Below are 22,121 nucleotides of genomic sequence, written 5' to 3' on the forward strand. Positions count from 1 at the left end.
AAGTGCAGATAGACTGTTTCCATTTTTAGTAAGTCATACTACTTTTACCAAGGAGCATTTGCAACCACTTGAAGCGGGAGGTAATATTCTTTGGGCATTGTTATCACTCAGCAATAGACTTGTACTTGTTTGTTTATTTCTCTTCTTTCTATGCTCACTGCTGTGAGATGTCTACTTTGCTCCACCAAAACTCAGATTGCTTGCGAGCCCAGTCGTCATCCGTGAACACAGCGGTCTTGCCAGCATCTCCTCCTATCAGCTCCTCGTTGCCTTCGCCGAATCTCAAAACTTTGGGACTCTTGGGATCATACGCCTCCCATCTGGGTCTCTGTGGGTACTCTCCAGATACAGCGTTGGGATCACCTCTTGTGATGAAGCTGGTAACATAATGGTTCAATGTCTTGGCAAGGTCTTTTTGTGTTTCAGAGACAGCAACGACCTTGGGATCGCAGACTTCGTAACGCATGTTATCGGCGTGCTGGGCACCGTTATTGACCGTGCTGACAGCGGCCCAGTGGTAGAGGTAGACGGGTACTGATGGGGAGGCGAGCTCGGCTGTCTGACGCGCGGGAGCGACATAAGCATAATGGGCATATGCAGCCTCGATACGCTTGTACTGTGATCCCATACCTTTGCGTGTCTCCTTGTACTCAGAATTCTCAAACTTAGCTGGATCTCGGTAGAGTTCCTCAATAGTGTCCAAATCCTCGGAGGTAAGCAGCGGCAGCAACTCGGCCCAAAAGTGTCGGAACTGAGAAGACTCCGACATTTGCTTGTTAACATAAAGCGAACCTTCGTTCGTTGTGAAGCCAGTAATTATAGGCACCTTATGCCACTTGCCCGACTTCCATGTCTCAAGAGGCGGTCGCGCGATGACTTCACCGTCAATGACAGGTTGGAACGCCCACCGAAGAGAGGGGTTGTACTTGTCAAATGTGGCTGTTTGCGCATCGGTGATGACCTTCTCTGGTTGTTGGCGCAGATAAGGAAAGATCTCACACTCTGGGAGATCCTCGGGGACGCCGACCGCGCGGAGGAAGTCCTTGAACTGGGCTTCATGAATCGGCGCATTGTATGGTCTCACGGCTCGTGATGTAGGAGCTCCAGATTCGATGATGGCTTTGTGAAAGAGAGGGGCAACACCCTCCTTATAATGCATGATATGATGACCAATCTACTTCAAGTTAGTTGACTTTCCGCTCAAATTGTCACTGGAACTTACAGAATGAGCACCAGCAGACAGTCCAAACAATGTGACATTACTGGGGTCACCACCGAAGGCAGCGATGTTTTCTTGCACCCACTCCATCATGAGAATCTGATCCTTTAATCCAAGGTTGAGAACACCCTCCTTGGCACTCAGACTCGAGGGCAAGAACCCCAAAGCTCCAATTCGATATTGAAACGTCACAGCAACAAAGGCCTCGGGTGCATTCGCTACCATCGACGCTGTCTTGTGCATATGCGCCGAACCTCTATTGAACGCGCCGCCATGGATATAAAGAGCAACAGGCAATTTTTCATGCTTATCCGCTGACTTGCGAAAGATATTCACTGTCAAACAATCCTCACTCTGCTCAAGCGTTGGTCCTACCAACAGTCCTTTGCCAGGAGCTGCAGGGCCATATTCAGATGCATCGATGACTTTGTCAGGTGAAGCTGGTACTTTGACGGGGAGACGGAAACGGAGATCTCCTGTTGGGGGTAAAGCATAGGGAACGCCCATCCAACTATCTACAGCTTGGGGTAGGCTGTCATTCAGCTTGACGCCGACAAGCTTGCCCTGGGGGAGGGCGATAGTTGGAGTGTCTGGAGAAATTTGGCTACCCATTTTGACTCAATTTGCTACTGTCACAAAAGAGGAATCGTGAGAATACAATGGTTAAATAGAGTCAAGACTCGACACTGACGAAACTCCATGTTGGAGTAGCGCCATCCTATGAGGGGCATCTCCTCGGCGTCCAAAAACCGCTCCGCTCTCCCCGGCTCAGTTCCGACAACGGCTTCAACAGCAGAATCACCGGAGATAAGTGCCATCTGCGCCCTATCTTTCCAATCTGAGGAAGAAAACACGCGAATCTCCCTTTTCAGATCGGGGAACTTTCCTGCCCCGCGATTTCGCCTGTTGAATATGGACCCGATAGTGGCCGGTGTTAGATCTGAGGACCGAGTATCGGAGCATGATAGCGGCCAACTGGAACTAGGCCTAAACCCCGCAAACTTGGGTGGTTTTAGTGAGGTTGTCATTGGTGAGAATGCCGTTCGCGCTCTCTTGACTCAGGAACTGCTGCTTCGTTGGGTTGAGATCTGCATGATAGACTGATAGGGCTAAATCGCTTGTTTGATACGAGAATCATGTACCCGGACCATTGTCTATGGATTGGTTGACTGAAGGGAAGGTTATATGGGTCTTTGATCTCCCATCATCGTGGATCTTGAAGCTGTCACCGTGGAGTGCTTCTGAGATTGATTCAAGGGTACTGAATGCCACTGGTCTAAAGGCGTCCTAAGTTATCCTAAATTCACCTAAATATTCTCATCACTTAGGATAAAGGCCCTAAAACTCTTACTTCCCAAACGATGTCTCCAACCACAACGGGGCCGTTGCCCGATGCCAAGAAGCTCACCGAAGAGCAAATCGCGATGAAAAAGCTCGACTCAATCACAGCAGGCGAAGTCGTCGAGCTTGACGCTACAGAAACATTTCTCCGTCAACACAACTTCACAAATGAGTACATCGGCGAATTGTTGACGGATACAGAGCTCAATAAGAAACTCATCCGAAAGGTTGACATGATCCTCCTCCCCATGTTGATGGGCACATACATGCTTCAGTACATTGATAAGAATGCATTGAGTTACGCAGCAGTTTTCGACCTCTTTACAGACACCGGAATCTCATCAGATCAATATTCCTGGTTTGCCTCAATTTTCTATTTCGCTTACATGGCTGCGGAATACCCTTGGCTGTTTCTCGCACAGAAAACGCGAATGGCTAAGGTAATCAGTGGTTGTGTAATTGTATGGGGAAGCGTGTTGTTGTTGACCGCTGCGGGAAATAACTTTGGTTCGTTGGCCACGTGCAGATTTTTCCTTGGCGTCTTTGAGGCGCCCATCACGACGTGTTTCATGATGATCGTTTCGATGTGGTATACGCGTGAGCAGCAGCCATTCAGAGCTGGTATCTTCTACTGCTGTAATGGCGTTGGAGCTATGGTAGGATAACCACCCTGGCCATTGGAAGTGTACTGACATTCCATAGCTCGGTGGCATTCTTACCTATGGCATTGGCCAGATTAAGAACTTTCCCGTCTGGAAGGCTGTTTTCATGACATGCGGAGGCATGACAGTCGTCTGGGGGTTTGTCCTCCTCTTCTTCCTCCCCGACAGCATCATGTCAGCTCGCCACTTCACCCTCGAAGAACGAGCCCTACTCATCGGCCGTGGTCGTCTGGCTCGAACTGGTGTCTTGAACAAGACCATCAAGTGGAACCAAATTAGGGAGGCTTTCATCGATCCACAAGTCTGGCTTCTTGTCTTGTTCATGCTCCTCAACGAGACCATCAACGGAGGTATCGCCAACTTCGGTAAGCTCATCATCAAGGGCGTTGTCAAGGACGCCCTTGAGACAGTCGCTCTTGGTATCCCTATGGGCGCATTCCAATTCATGTACATTTTATCAGGCACTTTCTTGGCTTCGCGCATCAAGAACTGCCGAACCATCATCATGGCTGTCTATCTTATTCCCACCATGATTGGAGTCTGCCTGCTCTGGAAACTTGATCGTGAGCATCACAAGATCGGCGTGCTTTTTGGTTATTACATCATCGGCGCCTTTGTCTGCTCTCTGGTTCTCGCGATGCAGATGCCCGCTAGCAATCTCGGCGGCTACACCAAGCGCATCACTGCTTCAGCAATGGTATTCATCGCCTATTGTGTGGGTAATGTCATCGGCCCTCACGCTTTCTTGGGCTCGGAAGCGCCCCTGTATCCATCCGGCTGCATTACGATTCTCAGCTGTTCGGTTGCGCAGATGGTCGTCGCAATTATGCTTCGAGTACTCTTGTCCAGACGAAATGCACAACGAGATGCCGCCGCTGCGGCTATTGGGACGAATAATGAGGATGCATCTGAAGCGGATGGAGCTGATTTAACAGATTTCGAGGTAAGTTTCAGTTCAGACTAACATTGTGACGAGACACTGACATTTTGCAGAACCCTCATTTCCGTTACGTGCTCTGAACCTGATATCCGGGCGACGTAGTTAGACGAAACCTAATCTAAAGACCCACTAAGATTAGTCTAAGATACACTAAATTTACCTAAATATACCCATCACCTAGGATGATGTTCTTATATATGCCTTCCGATGAAACGGTCAAAAACCCCACCCCCCAACTCAAGTTATTTTCGTCCCTGGTGTTACAGTGTTATTACATGTTCCTCTTTTGAGTCCGCGTCCACTACCGCGATAAGGGTCTGGGCCACGGAAACATAACTTCGTAAGTCGGAGCACCAACAAAGAAGCACAAACCGAGAACCCATTCCTTAGTATACAAACGCAACGGTAGGTTGTGTTCATCATATGACAGCCGAACCCCAAGAGATACATGGTGGTCGAGATCGTTTGCAAGATACTCCTCATCTGGCTGGTCTTCTGACCAGAGCGACGTGAAGACATGTGTAAGATCATCCTCTTGCTGGCTGAAAAGCTCTTCAGATTCATCATATTTCCGGCTCCGAATAAATATCGCTCGTGCTGTTGTAGCATCTCCAGAGGGGTCGCATAGATAGCCCAGTGTTAAAGGTTGATCTGCTTCCATGGCTCTGACGACCTCCTTCGCCATGGATCTTCGATACCGCAGGCTGAAAGACTCCTCATCCACAATGAAGGCATCTTCCTCCAGAAAGTCCTTCACATCATCCACTATATTTGCGTCCTTACGCCCTTTCTTTGCCTTGACAAGTTCGACTAGCTGTCTCAGCCGGGTCCGCTCATAATCCGATAGTTGCTGTTCGCCTTTCCGAACTGGCTGTGACAAGCGTGGCGATGACCGCGGTGCTCGAAGACCGTCGTCCAGCTTCCAGAGATGACCTCTTGTGACTATCCCAGTTTTGGTGAAGTTAACATCAACGAAGCGACAGCTCTTGTTGAAAGTCAACCTTTTAGCACCCTCCGGGGCTCGGAAATCGTCGAAGAAAAGATTATTGATCTGTTCAACCATCGGCTCATGTTCAGATAATGGCGGTTCGTCGTTCTTGAGTATCTCGCCATTTACGAGACGAAGGGCTAGTATCGCGAGGTCTAGGTCTACACCACTATCCTGAAGCCGCGTACTGTTGAGACGTGTCGCGTACTGGCAGCAGTTCGCGACAATGGCCAGACAGTCCCATAGCTCTGTGACGCCTCGCTTTCGAACATCTGAGACAATCGTTCCAGACATAGAGCTTGAAGGTGAGAGCAATATGGTGTACTTGCCAGCCGTCGCCAGTATGTGATCAATCATTTCGTCATCCTCACTCGTCACAAAGTGATGTCGGCGAAAGCCAAGACAGAATTTAGTAGCGCTTTCTGAAAACCTGGCAGACTGGACACTCAACTCGCCCGGTACTACACCAAACATCGGTTTCTTACCGCTGAGTATCGACCGCTTTGTGTCTTCGAAGTCGGCGCTATGATGAATCAGAAGCGTCATCTTGAGACCAGCTCTGTAGTTCTCTTGGAACGTCCACGCTCTCGTCCACCATTTATCGCGAGTGATTTCGTATATCAGGCATAGCATTTTATGCGCTTGACTATATTCTGCGCCTTTGGATAGCGCGAATCCGCCCTCGTGGTGCTTGACAAGCGCACCTTTGAGTACCGAAGAGAGGGTCCTCATCTCATCCTCATCTTGGATAGGCCGACCGAGTAGCGCAACGGGATGATCGCTCAGCGAGTAAACACGGTCCATTGCATCGAGAGCATGTCTCTTTTGTCGGCACTCAGTATGTGTGCATGCTAGCTGCTTGCATTTCTTCTGCGGGATGCTATGCCGATCAATCCACAGAAGCGGCACATCATGACACTGCATGTACTTGGTGATCCTTCCAAGCACCGAATTTCGTACTGAAGAGCGCCAAGCTTCTTGCCCGTCCCTTGTCTCAATTTTGTGACCCTCGCCTCTGGAATTCTGCGCCTCATACTCGGAAGCGTCCCAGGTATACGAAAGCGCAACGAAATTGCTGTCTGCGAATCCGTTGACGATTTTTCTGAACCAATAAGGTGTCTCGAATTTTTCATTCTCTTCTTCAGTAAGTTTTCTCTTCTTGGATTGTCGTCGGCCAAGACATTCGAGGTTCTCGACGATCCATATCATCTTTTGCTGCGGGATCTTGCATTTTTCTATCAGGAGGAGTGACGATATGATACCAGGTTCGTCCTCTTGTTGGTGACTGCCACGAAGGACACGTTTTGTGGCCATTCTTTGGGCCGCTGGAAGGACATTTCGGGTTTAGGGGATGCAGTCGATTCGACATGGGTGAGATTTCTGGTGTCGAGGATGACGACGTCAGCGCCGCTAGCTCACGAGACGCGTCGTCGGCTGCCAATCATGATTCTCTTTCGACATACGTGGGTCATTGATCAGCCGCACCCTGCAGTAGGTGAATTGGCTTAGGGTAACAGGATCAACTTGGACCGCTCATTGACGATTCCATTTTCTCACCCTGATACATCATCTCAAGCCTTGAGGAGTCTACAGGGGGCTTACAGTGTTGCAAATTCTCTCATGCTGTTATTTTGTAAGTTCGTAGCCAGCGAAAATTGAGCAGCACGTTAAGTTCAGATCACTCATCCATAGGTAGAAATCACCGCACGAGGTGTGTTCAACACGCGAAATACACACAGAACCAATTGTTTATCCAAACCTCAAACATCTTTTACCCAAGTCCCCGGCATTAACACGCGCTGTTTTTGCCTATGAAGCTCAATCTTCCTTTCCTTACGCTTTTGGTTTCTGTCACACTGTTTTTGGGCCATTTGCAATTCCCGATCCACCCATTCCGTCTCCTCCGCACTATAGTCGTTGTAGTGACGAAGAGGTAGCCAAAAAGGCCACCCTTTTCGATGTCTATCAGATCCGTCTGGAGCCCCTAAGGTCTGGTGTTCTTTCCAAGCTTCATGCTGCGCAATGTATGCTTTTGTCGAGCCTGCTGGGTACAACGTGAGTGGCGTAGCAAAGTGTTCGTGCTCCGTCAATAGTTCCCTAACAGGGCACTCGTCCTGGACTGAAAGGGCTCAGAATGAAAATTGTCTGCCTCTCGACTCCTTGATGAACAGAACGCGTCTGTAGTTCGAGGAGCCGACTTTCTTGTCATTCCAGTCTCGACCATGAGATATTCCTTAATGCTGACACCAGCTTGCTCCACAATATCTAGCCATCGATGCACATTTTCCAATATCTCGTCAGTGTCCCAGTTGTAAAACAGTCTATCTTTCAAAGCGCTGAAGTCGGTGTCGGATCGAAGCTGTTGATGGATGTCCAACCCTCTGAAGACACAGTCTGCAACAAGGTCTGCCCATCCCTCGATGTTCCCTGCTGAAACGTACTTGAACTGTTTCATGGCGTATCTCCAGACTGGAGTATTAAAAGCCACCATGTTGCTTGAAAAATAAGGCTTGCACGCTCTTACACACATCTGCGCATTACCGGGATCTACAATACCTCGCAGGATCATGTGAAATTCGGATGCCAAAATGGAGTCTCGGCGTATCTTGATGTACTCCAGGACGCATCTGGGACCATCTTCGCCATCAAAAGCATACAAAAAATTTGCACTGCCAACATGATTTCCAGAATGTTAGCATATCCGTTCGTATCTGTCTATAGCTTACGCATACCTGTTAGATAGATCAAATGTTTGCGTTGCGGGAAATCTGAGAATTGACTTGGATTTTGTCAAGGCTGCCAGCTATCATCCTTCATCTAAAGTCTCTTTTATTCCACCCATGGTCCAGGCATTGGGCTCCCTGCATTTCCCCTGGCCGTCAGTTTGTAATGCTTACGCTGGCATTTTCGTTGAAAGCGACGGTTCCTCAAATCAGATACCCGATCAACCCAAGCTTGATTTTGAATCCTCTGTGCCAACTCATCCTCATTCTCACTACTGTAATCTTCCAGAACCTATTTATCGATAGATGGCGCGACCGGCCAGGAGCTCATCGCTGGATCTGAAGCAGCAAGATTTACTCCACTATTCCAACGCCGAAACCGATCGATGCAGCGAACCCAGTCGCCCGATAGCAGCGTTTTATCCTTGACCTGTAAGGCTGGGAACTCATCCAACAGTTCTCGTATCGGGCATGACTTGTCGGCAAATTTTGACCAGTAAGGAATCATTCGCCCATTGTGGTGCCCCATAGCAAGTACACGTCGTATACTCGAACATTCAAGATCAACACCGCCCCAGACCTTTGTCTCAACCCAGTTGTAAAAACAACGTCTTGTCGCAATTTCCAAATATCTTGACAGATCGACCTGAGATTGTTCCAACATATCGATCCAGCGGCACACGCCACACCACGCATCGTTAGGGTCATCAAATTGTGAGAGAATCGCCTCTAAATTTCCAGTGAACATGCCAAACTCGGCGTGTAAAAATAGGTCGTATCCCCTCATAATGGCGTCCGTAAGTAGAGATGCCCAATGCTGTAGCACTGTATTAGTAATCGCCAGAACAGAGGAGCTTCCAAAATAATGACTTATCTTGCGACTGGCTATAGCGTCAAAACGCCAGTCATAAGTAGAATTCTGGTGACAAGCTTGAACGCAAGCCTTTAGAGGAACAGTGTGCATAATGCACATCAATGTTGTCTCAAACTCCGACGGAGTCATTAGTCCTTTGCGTATATGGATGTACTCAATGATGCATGCAAGGGCGTCGTATGAGCTAGGAATCCTTAAGTGAAAGGAACGAGGCAAATGGCTCCTGGGACTTTTAGCACCTAATATGAGATCGGAGGCTTCTATCGAACACACCTTGCCTCAATTTGAGTCATCAAGGGTCTGAGAAACCTGAGGATATTGGGACACTGAAATGCCATAGCAAGCTCAGCCAACATTAGTCGACCCGTGACACGCATAGGGTAAAGAACTTACGCCCAACAAAGATCCCTCGTTATCAGGATCGTATTGAGTATATGTGATAACTGTAGCGGGCGTGAGGAGATTCTGGCTGAAGAGTTCTCGAATCGTATGCAGATCGTCTGATTCAAAGGCCTTCCGGACACTTATACCAAGACCATTGCCGCAGTTGGAGATCCTGAGCACCCTCGGAATTTGGAAGCGAACAGAAAGAGGTGCCAGAGGTCCTCTCATTAAACATATTTGTATGTATACGTTCAGGAATGATGAACCAAAGGTGAAAGTTGAGCTTTCCTGTACTTGTGCCGAAACTGGAGCATCAGTATCAGGAATTATTCTTAATTTCTGTGTCTTTTGGAGAAACACAAGACTTGAGTATTGGCGCCTCCAAATCTCTGCCCTCTCTCCCGGAAGATGTTGTGTAGGCTGCATATAGTAATTCGATGCAACGGACTCTTGCTTTGGTTGGAAGCGACCTGTGTTCTGTATGGGCTGAATGATATGGACTCCAGGGAGCCACAGATCCGGCGCTTGGGGGGAGTTCTAGGCTCATGGCGCTGGATTATTAAGATAGCCATACTGACTATTGTGGAAGCATACTTACGCTGAGAACGCCGACAAACGTAAGGTAAGAAAGCTGACTAAATTGTCCAAACTATCGACACAAGAGGCAAGCTCACGTCTGTAATTGAGAAGTATGTAGCCCGTACTTTTCAACGGATTGCGAGTCTTGCTGAGCTTCTTAGACATTTTTGTGAGTTCCTGGAAGACATGGGATCCTTTAACATAACACTCTTTAATGGTGCATTGGAGGTTATCGAACATGACAGACTGCCCAATTGTAAAGGACGAACCACTAGCCTCCGATATAGCTATGCTTAAAAATTTGTTGACAGCTTTAAGCTTATCAAGCTTGCAACAAATGTGATCTAGTTCTTTTGCCGCCGATCTGTAGTCGTTGACCAGCTCCTTGATAGTGATTATCGTTTTGACTAGCTGCATAGATGGAGGAACAATCCTGATGGCCATTGAAATCGGCTCCATGGTGAGTAACTCGGCGTTTCTGAAATTGAGGTCAAGGTTAAGGTCGAGGGAAATGAAAATTCCACTTAGAGGTTATGTCCAGCGATGTATGCATGACAGGTTTCAGACTGCGATGAAAACAATGTATAAGGCGGGGGAAAATACTCGATTCGAGATGGTGATTCATCCAGTATATGCAGCTTACCGAGAAATGAGTTGACTGGACCTGCGTATCGTCAGGAAGCGAGGGGTGCAGTGACCTTCGACTAATGATTGGTAAAATAATGGCCTGCAAATTTCGAACAGTGTAATGAAGACATGAACGTTTAGTCAAGCAGCGAAGACATGCTACGTGGGCAAGCCCAAATTTGATTTCATATGGTCAAAGGTCATAAATATACAACGAAAACAATTTCGATTATGTTCATAATGCCCTTCCAACGATGACCTTCCCAGGGTCTTCAGGTAGACGACCCCATAGCTCATCAGTGCTTTGGTTGCTCCCAGGATAAACAGGCAAACTCTCCACGTCAACCTCTCTCAAAACGTGTATGCTATCATTAGTCGGAGCGGCTGGTATCAGATTAGTAGCCGCAATAGTTGTGTTGGTCCGAGAACCGCCAGCGTGGATAAAGTCTCTGGTACTCGATGTTGTTTCTTTAGTAGTCCCCTTGTGCATAGACGACAACGGCACCAGAGTACTCTGGTTCTCGGTGTTTTTTGTCGGGCGTGATCGAGTTCCGCTGCGATTGCGAACGAACTCAATGAGTTCGCTAAGAACAGCAAATTCCAGCTTGAGTTTGATCGAGTAGGTGACCAGCTTGATACCTTGCTCCCAGACATAAAGGTCATGGAACTCTATCGCAAGAAGAGCGATGTCCATTAGTATGATGACGAAGTTGATCGTGAAAAGCTTGTACAGCATGCTTTTTGTGTTGCCGAAAGCTGTCTTGAGGATCTCCATTGACTTCCAGATGTACAGACCAGAGATGATGAGTTCCTGCAGATAGAATATGGACATGGAGATCTTTTCCATGATGTTAAAGACATTGTTAAAGCCCTTTCTATTGTCACTTGGACTATACTCTGATCCGAAGAGCAGTACAGTCATTGTAGAATGCTAGGCCGTGGTCAGTCGGGAACCATGTTGCTCAGGAGTATCGCTTACCCAAACGAGACCATTTATGATGATCATAATGAGAATGGCTCGAAGAATCTTGATATCGGTGACAATCAGGTGAAGTCGCGAGTACAAAACAACAGACTGGCCAGTAATGACGAGGACCCATCCAACAGTCTCAATGATCATGCCAACATAATCGTGTGTAAGGTCGAAGTAGACAATGAGCCATCCTAGACAGTATGGGATGATTCCGAATGATGCAATGAGAATACTCCAAAAATAAAGCCCCGATCGTCTTTTGAAGGTAAGAGAGATAAGGGTGAGGAGTTCGATCGCATTGTAGAGTGATAACGTCGAGGCAACCTTGGTAAAGTGTCAGTACATACCACTACCGAGAGGGTCATACAAGTAGAACTTACAACAACAAAGACATCTCTGCCAATGTAAACTGTTTCGTCTATCGTCGAGTAGTGAGCATCCCATTTATCGCGATGGGGTAACATCATTGTGGTCAGTCGAAAGAAGCCAGGACAGTGGCGAAGGTAAAATATCTCGGCAGAGAAGTATGCTTACGACTATAAAGGCAGCTTGGCACCTAAATGAGCGAAGTAGTCCTTGCTTACCTGGGCACTGCGAAGGCGTCAAGGCGTCATAACGGATAATGCCAGGGGTTCAGGGCCGAGAAGCTTGATACTCTAAAGAACGGTCTCGATCGACACTCACTCTAGCTTAGTTGTAGTAGGATTGTCTTGGTATGACGCCAAAAAAAAAGTTTTATAGGTCCTTTAGCATATGCCGATGAAAGTCAAAGAATACTGTGGCTTGTAGAGAGCGCGTATGACCCAGTAAGTAACGCCATAGCATTCCAAGCATCCCGTGCGCCCGCTATAAATCGGCGAAGATTCAGAGCTGATCTCGAATTTCGATAAAAAAAAACACAATCACGCGCCCTCTGGTAGATTCTCAAGCTACCACTGACGAGCTTCTGTCCAGGAGGCGGCTGGTAGTTCAATCTAGACCCCTCAGCTGTTCGTTTAGATGATGGCCTTGGCATTGTGCCGTTGGAGACTCCATGGCTTCAATGATCTCACAGTAACTCTCTCTCGCGCCAAGAGTCGCCGGCTCTCATCCCCCAAGCAAGAGCGGAATATGAAGAAGACGATCAATTCCTGTCATCGAGCGTGTGTAACCTGAGCCAAAGGGTTTTGACACGTTTGGTGCCATGGATGTGAGACATCTCGATCATCTTAGACAAAAACAGCTTAGTAGCTTAGCCAGTTGGAGAATTGGTGGCTTGAAGTTAAGCTTCTGTTTATGGTTGTCATGGACGTTTTCGATCTGTACCTGCATTAAACCCAAAAAGCCCTGGTACAGAATTGTCACTTTTCGCCTTGGTTTGAAGGTTCGGTACGCAAATATCCCGCGGTCTCTTGAAGATTTAAGCATCACCGACCAAGGTTCATCAATGCGTTTGGAAGGAGTAGCCATCGATCAAAAACTCAAGTGTCAAATCTACAAAATGGCTTGTTCCACATCTCATCCAGCACCATAACAAAAACCTTGTATCACGAATTGATCCAGCCATCCCCGGCCGCTCAGCATTCGTTCCAATACCAATCCTGACCCTGGTCCTCGCATAGTTTCTTGAACTTGATAATATTCTCTCCCTCTGTGTCACAGAACCGCTGCGCCCAGTGATTGCAGTAGCAAAACTCATTTCCTACACGGCTGCAAATTTTTGTAGTCACTGCGGCCTCTTCAGCAGTGGACTTTTCGGAGTTTTTGCAACGGTACGTGTTGGCACTGCAAGAGACAGATACCACAGGGGCAGGTAGAATTAGAAATGACAGGAATTGTATAGTAACAAGTGGATCGCAGCAATAGTTTGGCTCGGGTGATTGAAGCTTTCTTGGCAATGGTACGATAAATGACGATGCTGAATAACTGTGTTTACTACAATACTTCGGTGCGGTTACTCGGTGATATTTATACCTGACAGTCTGCGGTTCTTTTGCTGAATCATAGCAAATCTGTGCCAAAATTCATGACTATGGTGTTATTGTCTGCCTCAAGCACCAGGATATTATGCGAGCCGTGAGACATAGATATGAGAATGTGTCTTATTTGCGCAACATCAGAGGCCAATTCATTGCTCAATGACTGATTCTGAATCCGAATCTGAAAGCCTGGCATATGACTCAGGCTGAGACAAGAAAATACACTTCGGTTATTGAAACTTCCCTTTCGAAACCTCGCGTCCGCCTCTCTCGGTCCTATTAACAATGAATCTGGGAACGGATACTAAGAATATCTTATTGAACAGTAGGTGCTAGGCCATGCCACCACATGCTACCTCATCTATCTCAGTATATAACGAACTCCTGCTCATTTGGGAGTGTATGGAAGAATTCTCCCTGCATGATTCCATCTACATACGCATCTCCCGCAAAGGTGAAACCTCCTTCACGACGTTGACGAAGTACAATGGGCGAATGAACTCCATTGTAAGGCGGCCCTTTGAGGTAAGGTTCCTGTGTGAGACCGGTAAAAAAGGCAGCCAATTCGGGCCGAGCACCGATTGATCGAGTTTCTTCGCGTTTCAAATGAAAGCGGAAAGCATGTGGATGATAGTCAAATAGGTCCTGGAGGAAGCAGTGAAGGTCGGCACCATCGCATTGATCGATTCCAACCTTGGCAGCCTTCGATCCGATACGAGCACAGAAGTCCATCGCGACATCGGGACCAGGTGTGCCTTCGCCTAGCCATGAGTATACTTGAGACGCACTGCTGAAGATTGCCCTCATCAACCCGACTTGATAGCTCTTCTCATCAAGATTCTTCTGTTGGATGCATAAGCTATCAATCCAGAACTATCCAATGACTCCATTCCTGCGAAGTTGCGTCAAGGCCTGGTAAATGTTTCTGCGTATACGAAACTACACTCTATTGACAAGAATGTATTCCTGCTCAGATGCATCGCCCCAAACATATGAGAGTGCTGAGTAGGTTCCATCTTCGATGTAGCCGTGGCGGAGGTCGAGAGAAAGGCGGGTGTCATGTTGTGAAGGCGGAAGCACACGCACAAGTCTGATCTGCGAGTTATCGCGCCGCAAATGTTTATATATAGCCATGCCGTAGGGGTTAATACGGTAACAAAAGAGGATAAGGTGTGTGACAAGGTTCAGAGGTTAAAAGAGTCAAGGCACAAAGGTAAAGAATGCCGATTGTGGGATAAGGTCAATGACCAGGTTCTGTGGCATACTTTTTACGTGCCTATGCGATAGTGCTGATGTTGGCTCTAGTAATATTCCATTTGAGGCTATCATTATTTGAGCACGAAGTCCCCTCGTCTACAAGCTTTATGCCTCGGCATGCGGGGAGAAGCGACGTATGCCAAACGACCGAGGGCTTTCAACACCCAACCAACTTACAGGCTACAATAGCAAGGAGATACAAGAGAACTTCTGGCGTTTAACTGGTAGGTTGAGATTAGTCCGCGGTCATCTTACCTCCCTCCTGGGTCAAGGTACGACCTCACGCGGAAACAAGGTATTTGGCAACAGGAATCAACTATTCGCAAGGAATCTCTGTCTCTGAATTATCCACCTAATCATCTAGAGGAGTCGACCATCCGTTGGCAGCGTCGTGGTCCTCGATTTCAGTCGTGCCATGTAACGTCTTGTACCTCTTCATCTGCTGTGACTGTTGTGACTCTTGGACCTTCAAAACCTTCGTAATTCACTTCGCGATCTCCTGCCCTTCAAAGTAAGCGCCCTGCACGTACCCGAAGAACTCGGATGAATTAGCCTCGCCCGGATGTTCTGGTGTTACTCCAATGTCATACCAACGGGCCAGTTACTGTAGAACCCGTACGACCACCTGTTTCTCATTTTAGCGAACATCGCCGCTCGGGGGACGGCGTAACTCACTCTTCCATACTCCGTCGGGGATACATAAATGCGGTGGGCTCGGGAACACGCTTATCGGGGAACATAGAACGTGGAGATCTCCTTCTTGGTCTTGTCATCTGACTGTTGCTCAACTTCGTAAGCTTGCTGTTGCACAACTGTGCCAAACAGGATATTCGACCCTGGAATGAAACCTGGCGTACTCATAGACTGAAACAAGTAGCCGCGTTGTTCTGAGTCAGCATACAGGAAGTACTGTGTGTCCTCGTGCCAAAACGTCTCGTTGAACTGCATAAAGATTTTCGTGTACGCCCCCACCCGCATTTGCTGTATGGTCTTTCTCTTTCGGTGCGGAAGCGTAGGTTTGAAGTCAACAGCATCACTTTGGAGGACACCGACGGAGAAAGTACAGATGGCGTAATCTGCTTCGATACACCCGTTGTTGGTATCGAGCTTGACACCCTTGGTGCTGTACTCGATCTTTTTCACTGTAGTCTTGAGACGAAGCCTTGGGTCGTTTTTCTTGAGGAACTCGTTTGCTTCTCCAACGAGTCAAGCATTGTAGCCCCGCTGATCGATGACAAGATTGCTCTCGTCACTGAAATGCTTGAAGGTAGCATTGTTTCCTGCGACAGCACATACGAAGCCACTTTCTTCTGGAGTATATGCCGTCTCAAAGTCCCAGCCCCACCAGTCAGCTGCAGTCATCCTCATATCCCTCTTTGGTTTCCAGCCAGCCAGGCTGAGACCAGCACGAGTTGATGTGTCTTGAAGATTCTCAGTGAAGATATAACCAGCCTCCTGTGAGGCCATCCTAAACTTCTCGTCAAAAAGGTCGATCAGATCAGTAAAATCAGAAGCTCCAGTCTCATCGTAAGTGATGATCGCACTATCGTTGGAATACGTATTCTTTATTTTGTGCTTCTGCGCCAAGCGCCAAATGGGATTAATCTCGCCTGAAGGATTCTGAAGACCTTCGATCCAGTTCGCACCGAGCTCCACAGTGAAAGGCGTACCGTCGGATGATTTTCCGAAAGTGGTATGTTTCATGCGGCCCCCTAAGTAGTCATTGAGTTCAAGGATGACAAAGTCGTGGATGGACGCATTGTGCAATGTTTGGGCAGCAGTGATACCAGCTACACCAGCACCCAGAATTGCAACCTTGGCTTTGGTCTAGGTTTCTTTGCGTGGTATTGATGCTACTTCGCTTGAGCCCAGTAGTAAGCCCAGGGAAAGGGAGAGGAGTGAAGATGTTGAGTGTCGCATTTTGATAGTCACGATAACTCGGGGTGATTAACGAAGACGGGAGGATGAGAAGCTACAGAAGCACAACATTCACGATTTGAGGACTTCGGTGAACTACTTATGCTTCTCAATAATGTAAGAGATAAGCCTCTTCTTGATCCTAGCATCCATCATCTAGCAGCTATAAATTCGACCATCTTCATCTCCTTCCATTCTCGTCATAACTATGATCCATGTCCTTGTCGAAGACTTCATCGTCTTCTGATAAAGTGAAGCTACACTGTCTTATTAGAGTGCCTATTTTCCTTCCATTTGTGGCATATACATTGCAATTGTTGACTTTGGTGCCGATCAACCCGACATTTCGTAGACCACCCTTATCGAGTCGGGCGAATACATTGCAGCTACCCACCTCCCTATCTCCGGTTCGTCCAAGCTCTGAACAGGCCCATCACGACAGTGATACAGGGAAACAATGCTGATACAGGGAATTTCCGCATCACCTTGCTTCCCCTCATTTTGATTACATGGCGTCATGTGGTGGACTTATCCATACCCTTGACAAGTGCCGACGTTAGTGGTACCTTGGGGCAGATAACAAGAGTCTAGACGATGAGGATAACATCCGAGACAGCCGGACAGTTGCACTCAGAAGCTAAGAATTGCCTGGATGAGCAACCACAACACACAGGACCCAGTCCCTCGATGTTGCCTAAAAGGTCTGCGTAGTCGATAGGGAGGCGGTCAGGGTTCTCAATATGCTTGTTGTGCTTCTTATACAAACGCACCAATGGCTCTTCCAAAGCTTTGATGCGGTGTTCCCACTCTTGATAGATAACGATACAATCTAGGCGGGCGTTGCTACAAGCTATTTCCAAGATATGTATTAAACTTGCAAAAATTCCCGAATGCTTTGACAGCAAGATGTATTCAACAGACTATCAAATGTGGAAGACCTTGCCATATGCAAAGGCCACAACAACAGTCAACTGTGATATTTGTCCGTGCGTCGGCGAGAGCCAACCCTGAACTGTAGCTAGGTATTAACTTTATGTCACGGGAACCAACAACAGCAAATGGGCATCTTGTGGGTATATGAAGATGAAATCCTAATAAAAATGGTGCGAATGCTACTTCTAAGAGTTTGTGTCAATGCTGGATGTTCCTCGACTCCTCCGATCAAGAGATATCCATCTGCCGATTTGTCTCCCTACCGCCTCCATGTACATTGATTATTCCCCTCAGTGCTGTAGATGGAGCTGTTTTGCAAATTGCTGCGAAAGATCATCGCAGTTGGTGTACTTGGTCATCCGCATTGGGCGAGTGTGGGCGGGCTGCTGAGTCGGATGCATCTGATATCCAACTGGAGTGACAAGTTCCAGAGCAGGCGTCATGTGGGGAGCGGCAGCCAAAGCGCTATCTCCGGGGAGAACAGGAGGCAGCTTGGACTAACACTAGAAATGTAGTTGCGTTCCTTGTGCCGTGGTCTTTGCCATCTTCTTCTCGATGTATTGGACTTGCTGTAGAAACTTGCTGACAAGAATACGACCTAGTCTTCCACGGTTGAAGTAAAGGCCGCAAGCCTTGTCTGATGTTCCTGGTGATGTTCCGGAGGACTATCTCGACAAGGCCTTCCGGGAGCACTGCTCCAGAATCTCGTCTCACAACTCTGAACCAAGTTCGAGTCTTCAGGCCTCAGCTCCCTTGAGCTGACACCGATAGCCCATTGCGAATCTAACAGTCCTTTGCTCGGCTCGAGGGAGGAACTCTGCTGTTCCTGCTGCTGCTTTACCTGGTCTTCTCGTTTCTGTGCTAGTTCTTCTTGTTGTGTATGATAGTCCCTCTTCAGTCGTTCGCGATTCAGCTGCTCCTGTCGCTGTCATTGTTGCTCCACTTGCAAGCGTTCCTCCTTCTTCCGGGAAAGCTCTTGTTCATTCGCCTGTCTCTGCTGCTCCTGGTGTAGTCTCTGGGGTCCTGGTCATCTGTAGAAGCGGTCTCGGGATCTTGCTGACTGTTTATGTTTAACTCCGCCATCCAATTTGCGAGGTCCTGCCTATCTTCACCGATGCAACCTCTGGAAGTGCTTGTTGAGTCAAACTCATTGGGCAGCGCGACCGAAGTGTTTCCGTGCCAGCTGTCTTCTCCCCAACCCCTGGTTTAAGGCTTCCACTGAGCCTTATAAGGCTTTGTAAAAGTGGCCATTACATGGCCATCTTTGTGGCGCCGCGGCGCCGTACACAGTGACATATGAGGCACCAAGAGTCGCTACACCAGGCCCTGTACGTCAAACCCACCAATATATCCAAGCACGTACAGCTCCGCATGGCACTACAGAGCAATTTCACGCGGAACAGGCATATCTCGAAAGTGATCGAAACAGTGGAAAAGGGCTCTAGACAATTTAAGCACAGCCGAACTCCAGATGCGGGCCGCAGAGGCCAAAATGGGGTAGTCCGAGATGCACAAGCGCTATTGCACCAGATGTCGTCCACAACAACATGAGGGGCACATTTCTATAACGCATAAATGAACGATCACGGATAAATAGAGTAGGCATGTTTTTATTTCTAACTTGTTTGAGTATTGGGATGTTTGTTTGATAGATATGGTGTTTAATGACATTGGTTTTTTCCTACATCCGAATGCGGGTTGGAACCTGTCACGCATTCATTGCCTATAAAGTTGGTAGATCTCGACCTTTCATTTTCGCTCCGACGCGCGGTGGAAGTATCTCAATCGACCATGCTTGAATAGGCCATCCTCTATGAGTCTAATTGAGTGGCTGTGTTTCTGTTGGATACTCCGCTTGTCAAATCTCCACCGTGGTCCTCTTACTTCCACTCCAGCTCGGATATATCACAAACCGGTCGAACTTGATGCGACAGCCATCGGAACTTATGTATTTCATCTCAAACTCTTAACGTACTACACAATGGCGTGCTGCCACTATAAAAGGCTCGTAGAATCACACCTATTGGCTTCCGATGACACCATCGAAGCTCTCAACATCCATCATCACTGTAAATCCATTTCACCCGATCTAGCAAAATGGCTCCCCTCCACATAGGTGCACTTGTTTACGACTATCAAGCCATAGATGTCTTGGGCCCAACCGACCTCCTCCACTCTGCCACCAAGCCATACATCAATCAATTATCTGGCTATATGAAGATCGAGCAAGACACCATCTCTCGCGCCCCAGAGTTTGTCTTCCATCACATCGGCATCACTCGCGAAACCTTTCTTCTTCAAACAAGCAACATTCCGATTGTTCCGACTACAACCGTTGATGAATGCCCTGAAATCGACTGTCTGCTTCTCGGGGGCCCGGATCCCACGAACTTCGACCTTCATCCCAAGTACGCCGAGTTCATCCGAAAGCACGTCGCAGCTGGAAAACTCCTCTTCACCACTTGCACTGGAGCCAGCGTTGCTGCCGCAGCGGGAATTTTAGACGGCAAGAATGCGACGGTCAATCATGGTGCTATCCAGCCTCTCAGACTGAAATTTCCGAATGTCAAGTGGACTGATGAGAAGAAATGGATTGTCGATGGAAATATCTGGACTGCGGGTGGTGCTGTCGCTGGAATGGACATGTTTGCGTATTGGATCAAGGAGAATTTTGGAATGGATATCATGGTCTTGGCTGCGTCGATGTTGGACTATGAGCCGAGAGACGTTGATGGTATTTTGAACGTCATTCCGAAGAGGTATGATGAGAATGGCAAGCAATTGCAAACTCATGTGTTCAAATAGAAATTGGTGCCAGTACCTGCTGAGTCCATCCTCGGTGGTATTAGTCAAGACACCTGGCAGGTCCATGTTACATCACCCAAGAGATCATTGAAACTAAGTTTTCTCTGCTGATTCAAGCTCTCGGGGTCACAAGTCTCAACTGTAATGGAACGTAAGTCTTATCTATTGCATATTAAGTCATCTCATGACTGGGGGTATATAACATATCTAAACCAAACACCATCACTTCGATCATCATTTTCTTGCATCCGACTCCTCAACTGTAAACTCAACTTCTTTTGTGATTCCAGGCATTGATGGAATAATTTCGTCCGAACTAGCCTCGCCGCCTCCTCCGTGGATGTAGACATTCCGATCATTCACACTTCCAAGCCCCGTCGTTGATCTGATAGACCTTCCATTACTCCTCTTCCAGTTTGATCCATTTCCGTCGGCGAGCATGATACTTCCAGGTTCAGGACCGCCTTTGTACTTTGAGCTGACGTTGTTGGACGAGAGAAGTGAACCGAAGATGGGTTTGAGCTTTTGGCGCATCCATCCCCATGTACTGGGAAGGTTAGATGTCACGACGGCAACGAAGGACTCTCGTACAGCCCAACTAGCTCCCTCTTCAGGGCCCGTCTTGGGATTCTGGCGATGTCAGTACTCCTCATCATAACCTCTGTGGTGGTTGGAAGTGGCATACCTTGAGTATGAGGATACATCGGAGTAAACCCGCAACCATCACAAATACGGCCCCAGAGAAGAGCACAAGTAATCCGTACTTCTTCACTTTGGGGATTCGAGCGCCCCAAAGCATCGGAATGGGGATCGCGAGCAAGTAAATGTCAGTCAGGATGTTAAGGCTGACGATGATGAAGATGTAGAGCTTGGACAGCGCGGGGTGGCAGAAGTCTACAAAGAATTAGTATTTTGCTTGCCTCCCACTCCAGTTGTGTCTCTACGTACTGCCTGGGTCGGGGTAAATCTGCCAAAAGCGGTTGAATGGATGGCAGCTGAATAGAATGCAACAGACAATGGCGACGTAGGTAGAGGCGATGAAGCCGAAGCCAATGTAGATACGAGTTTTGTAACCGGTGAGACCAGCCTGACGAATTTAGCCCTGTCATTCAGTTTTGATGCCGTGTTAAACTTACCGTGAGTCGAAAGTAAAAGGCGCACAGCGCACTCTTGATAACCCACAACACCGTAGCGTAAGTAATCCAACCAGCGATCTGAATCTTGGATCCTCCAACCCTCCATTTATATTCTTCAGTGTCTGGAGACAGAGCCTTGCGCTCCTCATCCGTCATCGAACTGTTGGTCAATCCATGAAACTTTGCTCCAACAGTATAGGCAAGCGCCGTCTCGATCGTATACGGAATAATCGCTACCAGCATGAGGTAATCATCGGCCTCAAAGTTCCTCACGCCAACTTGCCGTATCCTCGCAAACGTTCGCAGCCCAATGACCGAAATGCCGATAGAGAGCAGTGTAAATGCCTCGGCGGCGAAGGAGGTAGCTCCGCCCATGGCTACAGAAACAAAAAGCGATACGAAAAACAAACGCCTGCATAGGGGTCACGACTCAAGGGGAGGGGGAGCCTTTAATGCCAGTTAATGCCTGGAAAGCACGTAGCCACTTGCATGGGTCACATCCGTCCCTCCGAGGAACCATCGCCAATCACGACTCTATCTTGCAGCATCGTTCCGGTGATAAGAATCACAGGCACAAGTCCGCGCCCAGGAGGGATGTCATGGGAATTAGATGCGGATGAGGCTTGCAGTAGTATTCTACGCTAGAAGACGATCGACACTCGCCAAGGATTTGGTGTAGAATTGGGCCTCTCAGCTGCCGACTCGAGTCATTTCCTCACTGAAGATCGCTTGGAAAGTCTTTGTCAAACTTGATAAGCAGGATGATCATCTTGTGTCAAAACGTGGCAGTGAGTCATGCGTTTCA

At 47.9% G+C, this 22,121-nt stretch overlaps 10 protein-coding genes across 10 annotated transcripts; 2 read left to right on the forward strand and 8 right to left on the reverse strand.

The window, feature by feature from the left end:
- Positions 1–90: 90 nt before the first annotated feature.
- Positions 91–1,915, reverse strand: FVEG_10912 (triacylglycerol lipase). The gene is made up of 2 exons (XM_018900075.1): positions 1,223–1,915; positions 91–1,174 (listed from the first exon to the last, which is right to left on the reverse strand). The coding sequence occupies exons 1-2, from the start codon at positions 1,829–1,831 to the stop codon at positions 155–157; spliced, it is 1,629 nt and encodes a 542-aa protein (XP_018758282.1). The 5' UTR covers positions 1,832–1,915; the 3' UTR covers positions 91–154.
- Positions 1,916–2,370: 455 nt separating this feature from the next.
- FVEG_10911 (hypothetical protein) lies at positions 2,371–4,345 on the forward strand. The gene is made up of 3 exons (XM_018900074.1): positions 2,371–3,216; positions 3,263–4,165; positions 4,216–4,345. Exons 1-3 carry the CDS (start codon positions 2,581–2,583, stop codon positions 4,240–4,242), a joined length of 1,566 nt encoding a protein of 521 aa, XP_018758281.1. The 5' UTR covers positions 2,371–2,580; the 3' UTR covers positions 4,243–4,345.
- Positions 4,220–6,497, reverse strand: FVEG_10910 (hypothetical protein). Its single transcript, XM_018900073.1, has one exon. It carries the CDS (start codon positions 6,462–6,464, stop codon positions 4,464–4,466), a length of 2,001 nt encoding a protein of 666 aa, XP_018758280.1. The 5' UTR covers positions 6,465–6,497; the 3' UTR covers positions 4,220–4,463.
- Positions 6,498–6,910: 413 nt separating this feature from the next.
- On the reverse strand, positions 6,911–7,641 carry FVEG_16918 (hypothetical protein; the record flags this gene model as incomplete). The annotated part of the gene is made up of 2 exons (XM_018906155.1): positions 6,911–7,269; positions 7,320–7,641. 2 exons carry the CDS (start codon positions 7,639–7,641, stop codon positions 6,911–6,913), a joined length of 681 nt encoding a protein of 226 aa, XP_018758279.1.
- Positions 7,642–8,165: 524 nt separating this feature from the next.
- On the reverse strand, positions 8,166–10,169 carry FVEG_10909 (hypothetical protein; the record flags this gene model as incomplete). Its single annotated transcript, XM_018900072.1, has 3 exons — positions 8,166–8,690; positions 9,141–9,601; positions 9,836–10,169. The coding sequence occupies 3 exons, from the start codon at positions 10,167–10,169 to the stop codon at positions 8,166–8,168; spliced, it is 1,320 nt and encodes a 439-aa protein (XP_018758278.1).
- Positions 10,170–10,572: 403 nt separating this feature from the next.
- On the reverse strand, positions 10,573–11,777 carry FVEG_10908 (hypothetical protein; the record flags this gene model as incomplete). Its single annotated transcript, XM_018900071.1, has 3 exons — positions 10,573–11,268; positions 11,317–11,634; positions 11,691–11,777. 3 exons carry the CDS (start codon positions 11,775–11,777, stop codon positions 10,573–10,575), a joined length of 1,101 nt encoding a protein of 366 aa, XP_018758277.1.
- Positions 11,778–13,634: 1,857 nt separating this feature from the next.
- FVEG_16917 (hypothetical protein) lies at positions 13,635–14,402 on the reverse strand (the record flags this gene model as incomplete). Its single annotated transcript, XM_018906154.1, has 2 exons — positions 13,635–14,111; positions 14,223–14,402. 2 exons carry the CDS (start codon positions 14,400–14,402, stop codon positions 13,635–13,637), a joined length of 657 nt encoding a protein of 218 aa, XP_018758276.1.
- An 849-nt stretch (positions 14,403–15,251) lies between these two features.
- On the reverse strand, positions 15,252–16,445 carry FVEG_10907 (N1-acetylpolyamine oxidase; the record flags this gene model as incomplete). The annotated part of the gene is made up of 3 exons (XM_018900070.1): positions 15,252–15,721; positions 15,779–16,352; positions 16,383–16,445. 3 exons carry the CDS (start codon positions 16,443–16,445, stop codon positions 15,252–15,254), a joined length of 1,107 nt encoding a protein of 368 aa, XP_018758275.1.
- Positions 16,446–19,472: 3,027 nt separating this feature from the next.
- FVEG_10906 (hypothetical protein) lies at positions 19,473–20,180 on the forward strand (the record flags this gene model as incomplete). The annotated part of the gene is made up of 1 exon (XM_018900069.1): positions 19,473–20,180. One exon carries the CDS (start codon positions 19,473–19,475, stop codon positions 20,178–20,180), a length of 708 nt encoding a protein of 235 aa, XP_018758274.1.
- Positions 20,181–20,414: 234 nt separating this feature from the next.
- Positions 20,415–21,691, reverse strand: FVEG_10905 (hypothetical protein; the record flags this gene model as incomplete). The annotated part of the gene is made up of 4 exons (XM_018900068.1): positions 20,415–20,810; positions 20,866–21,074; positions 21,129–21,267; positions 21,317–21,691. 4 exons carry the CDS (start codon positions 21,689–21,691, stop codon positions 20,415–20,417), a joined length of 1,119 nt encoding a protein of 372 aa, XP_018758273.1.
- Between the last annotated feature and the right edge of the window lie 430 nt (positions 21,692–22,121).

This window comes from Fusarium verticillioides, chromosome 11, assembly GCF_000149555.1.
Source record: "Fusarium verticillioides 7600 chromosome 11, whole genome shotgun sequence".
In the NCBI taxonomy this organism is placed as follows: Eukaryota; Fungi; Ascomycota; class Sordariomycetes; order Hypocreales; family Nectriaceae; genus Fusarium; species Fusarium verticillioides.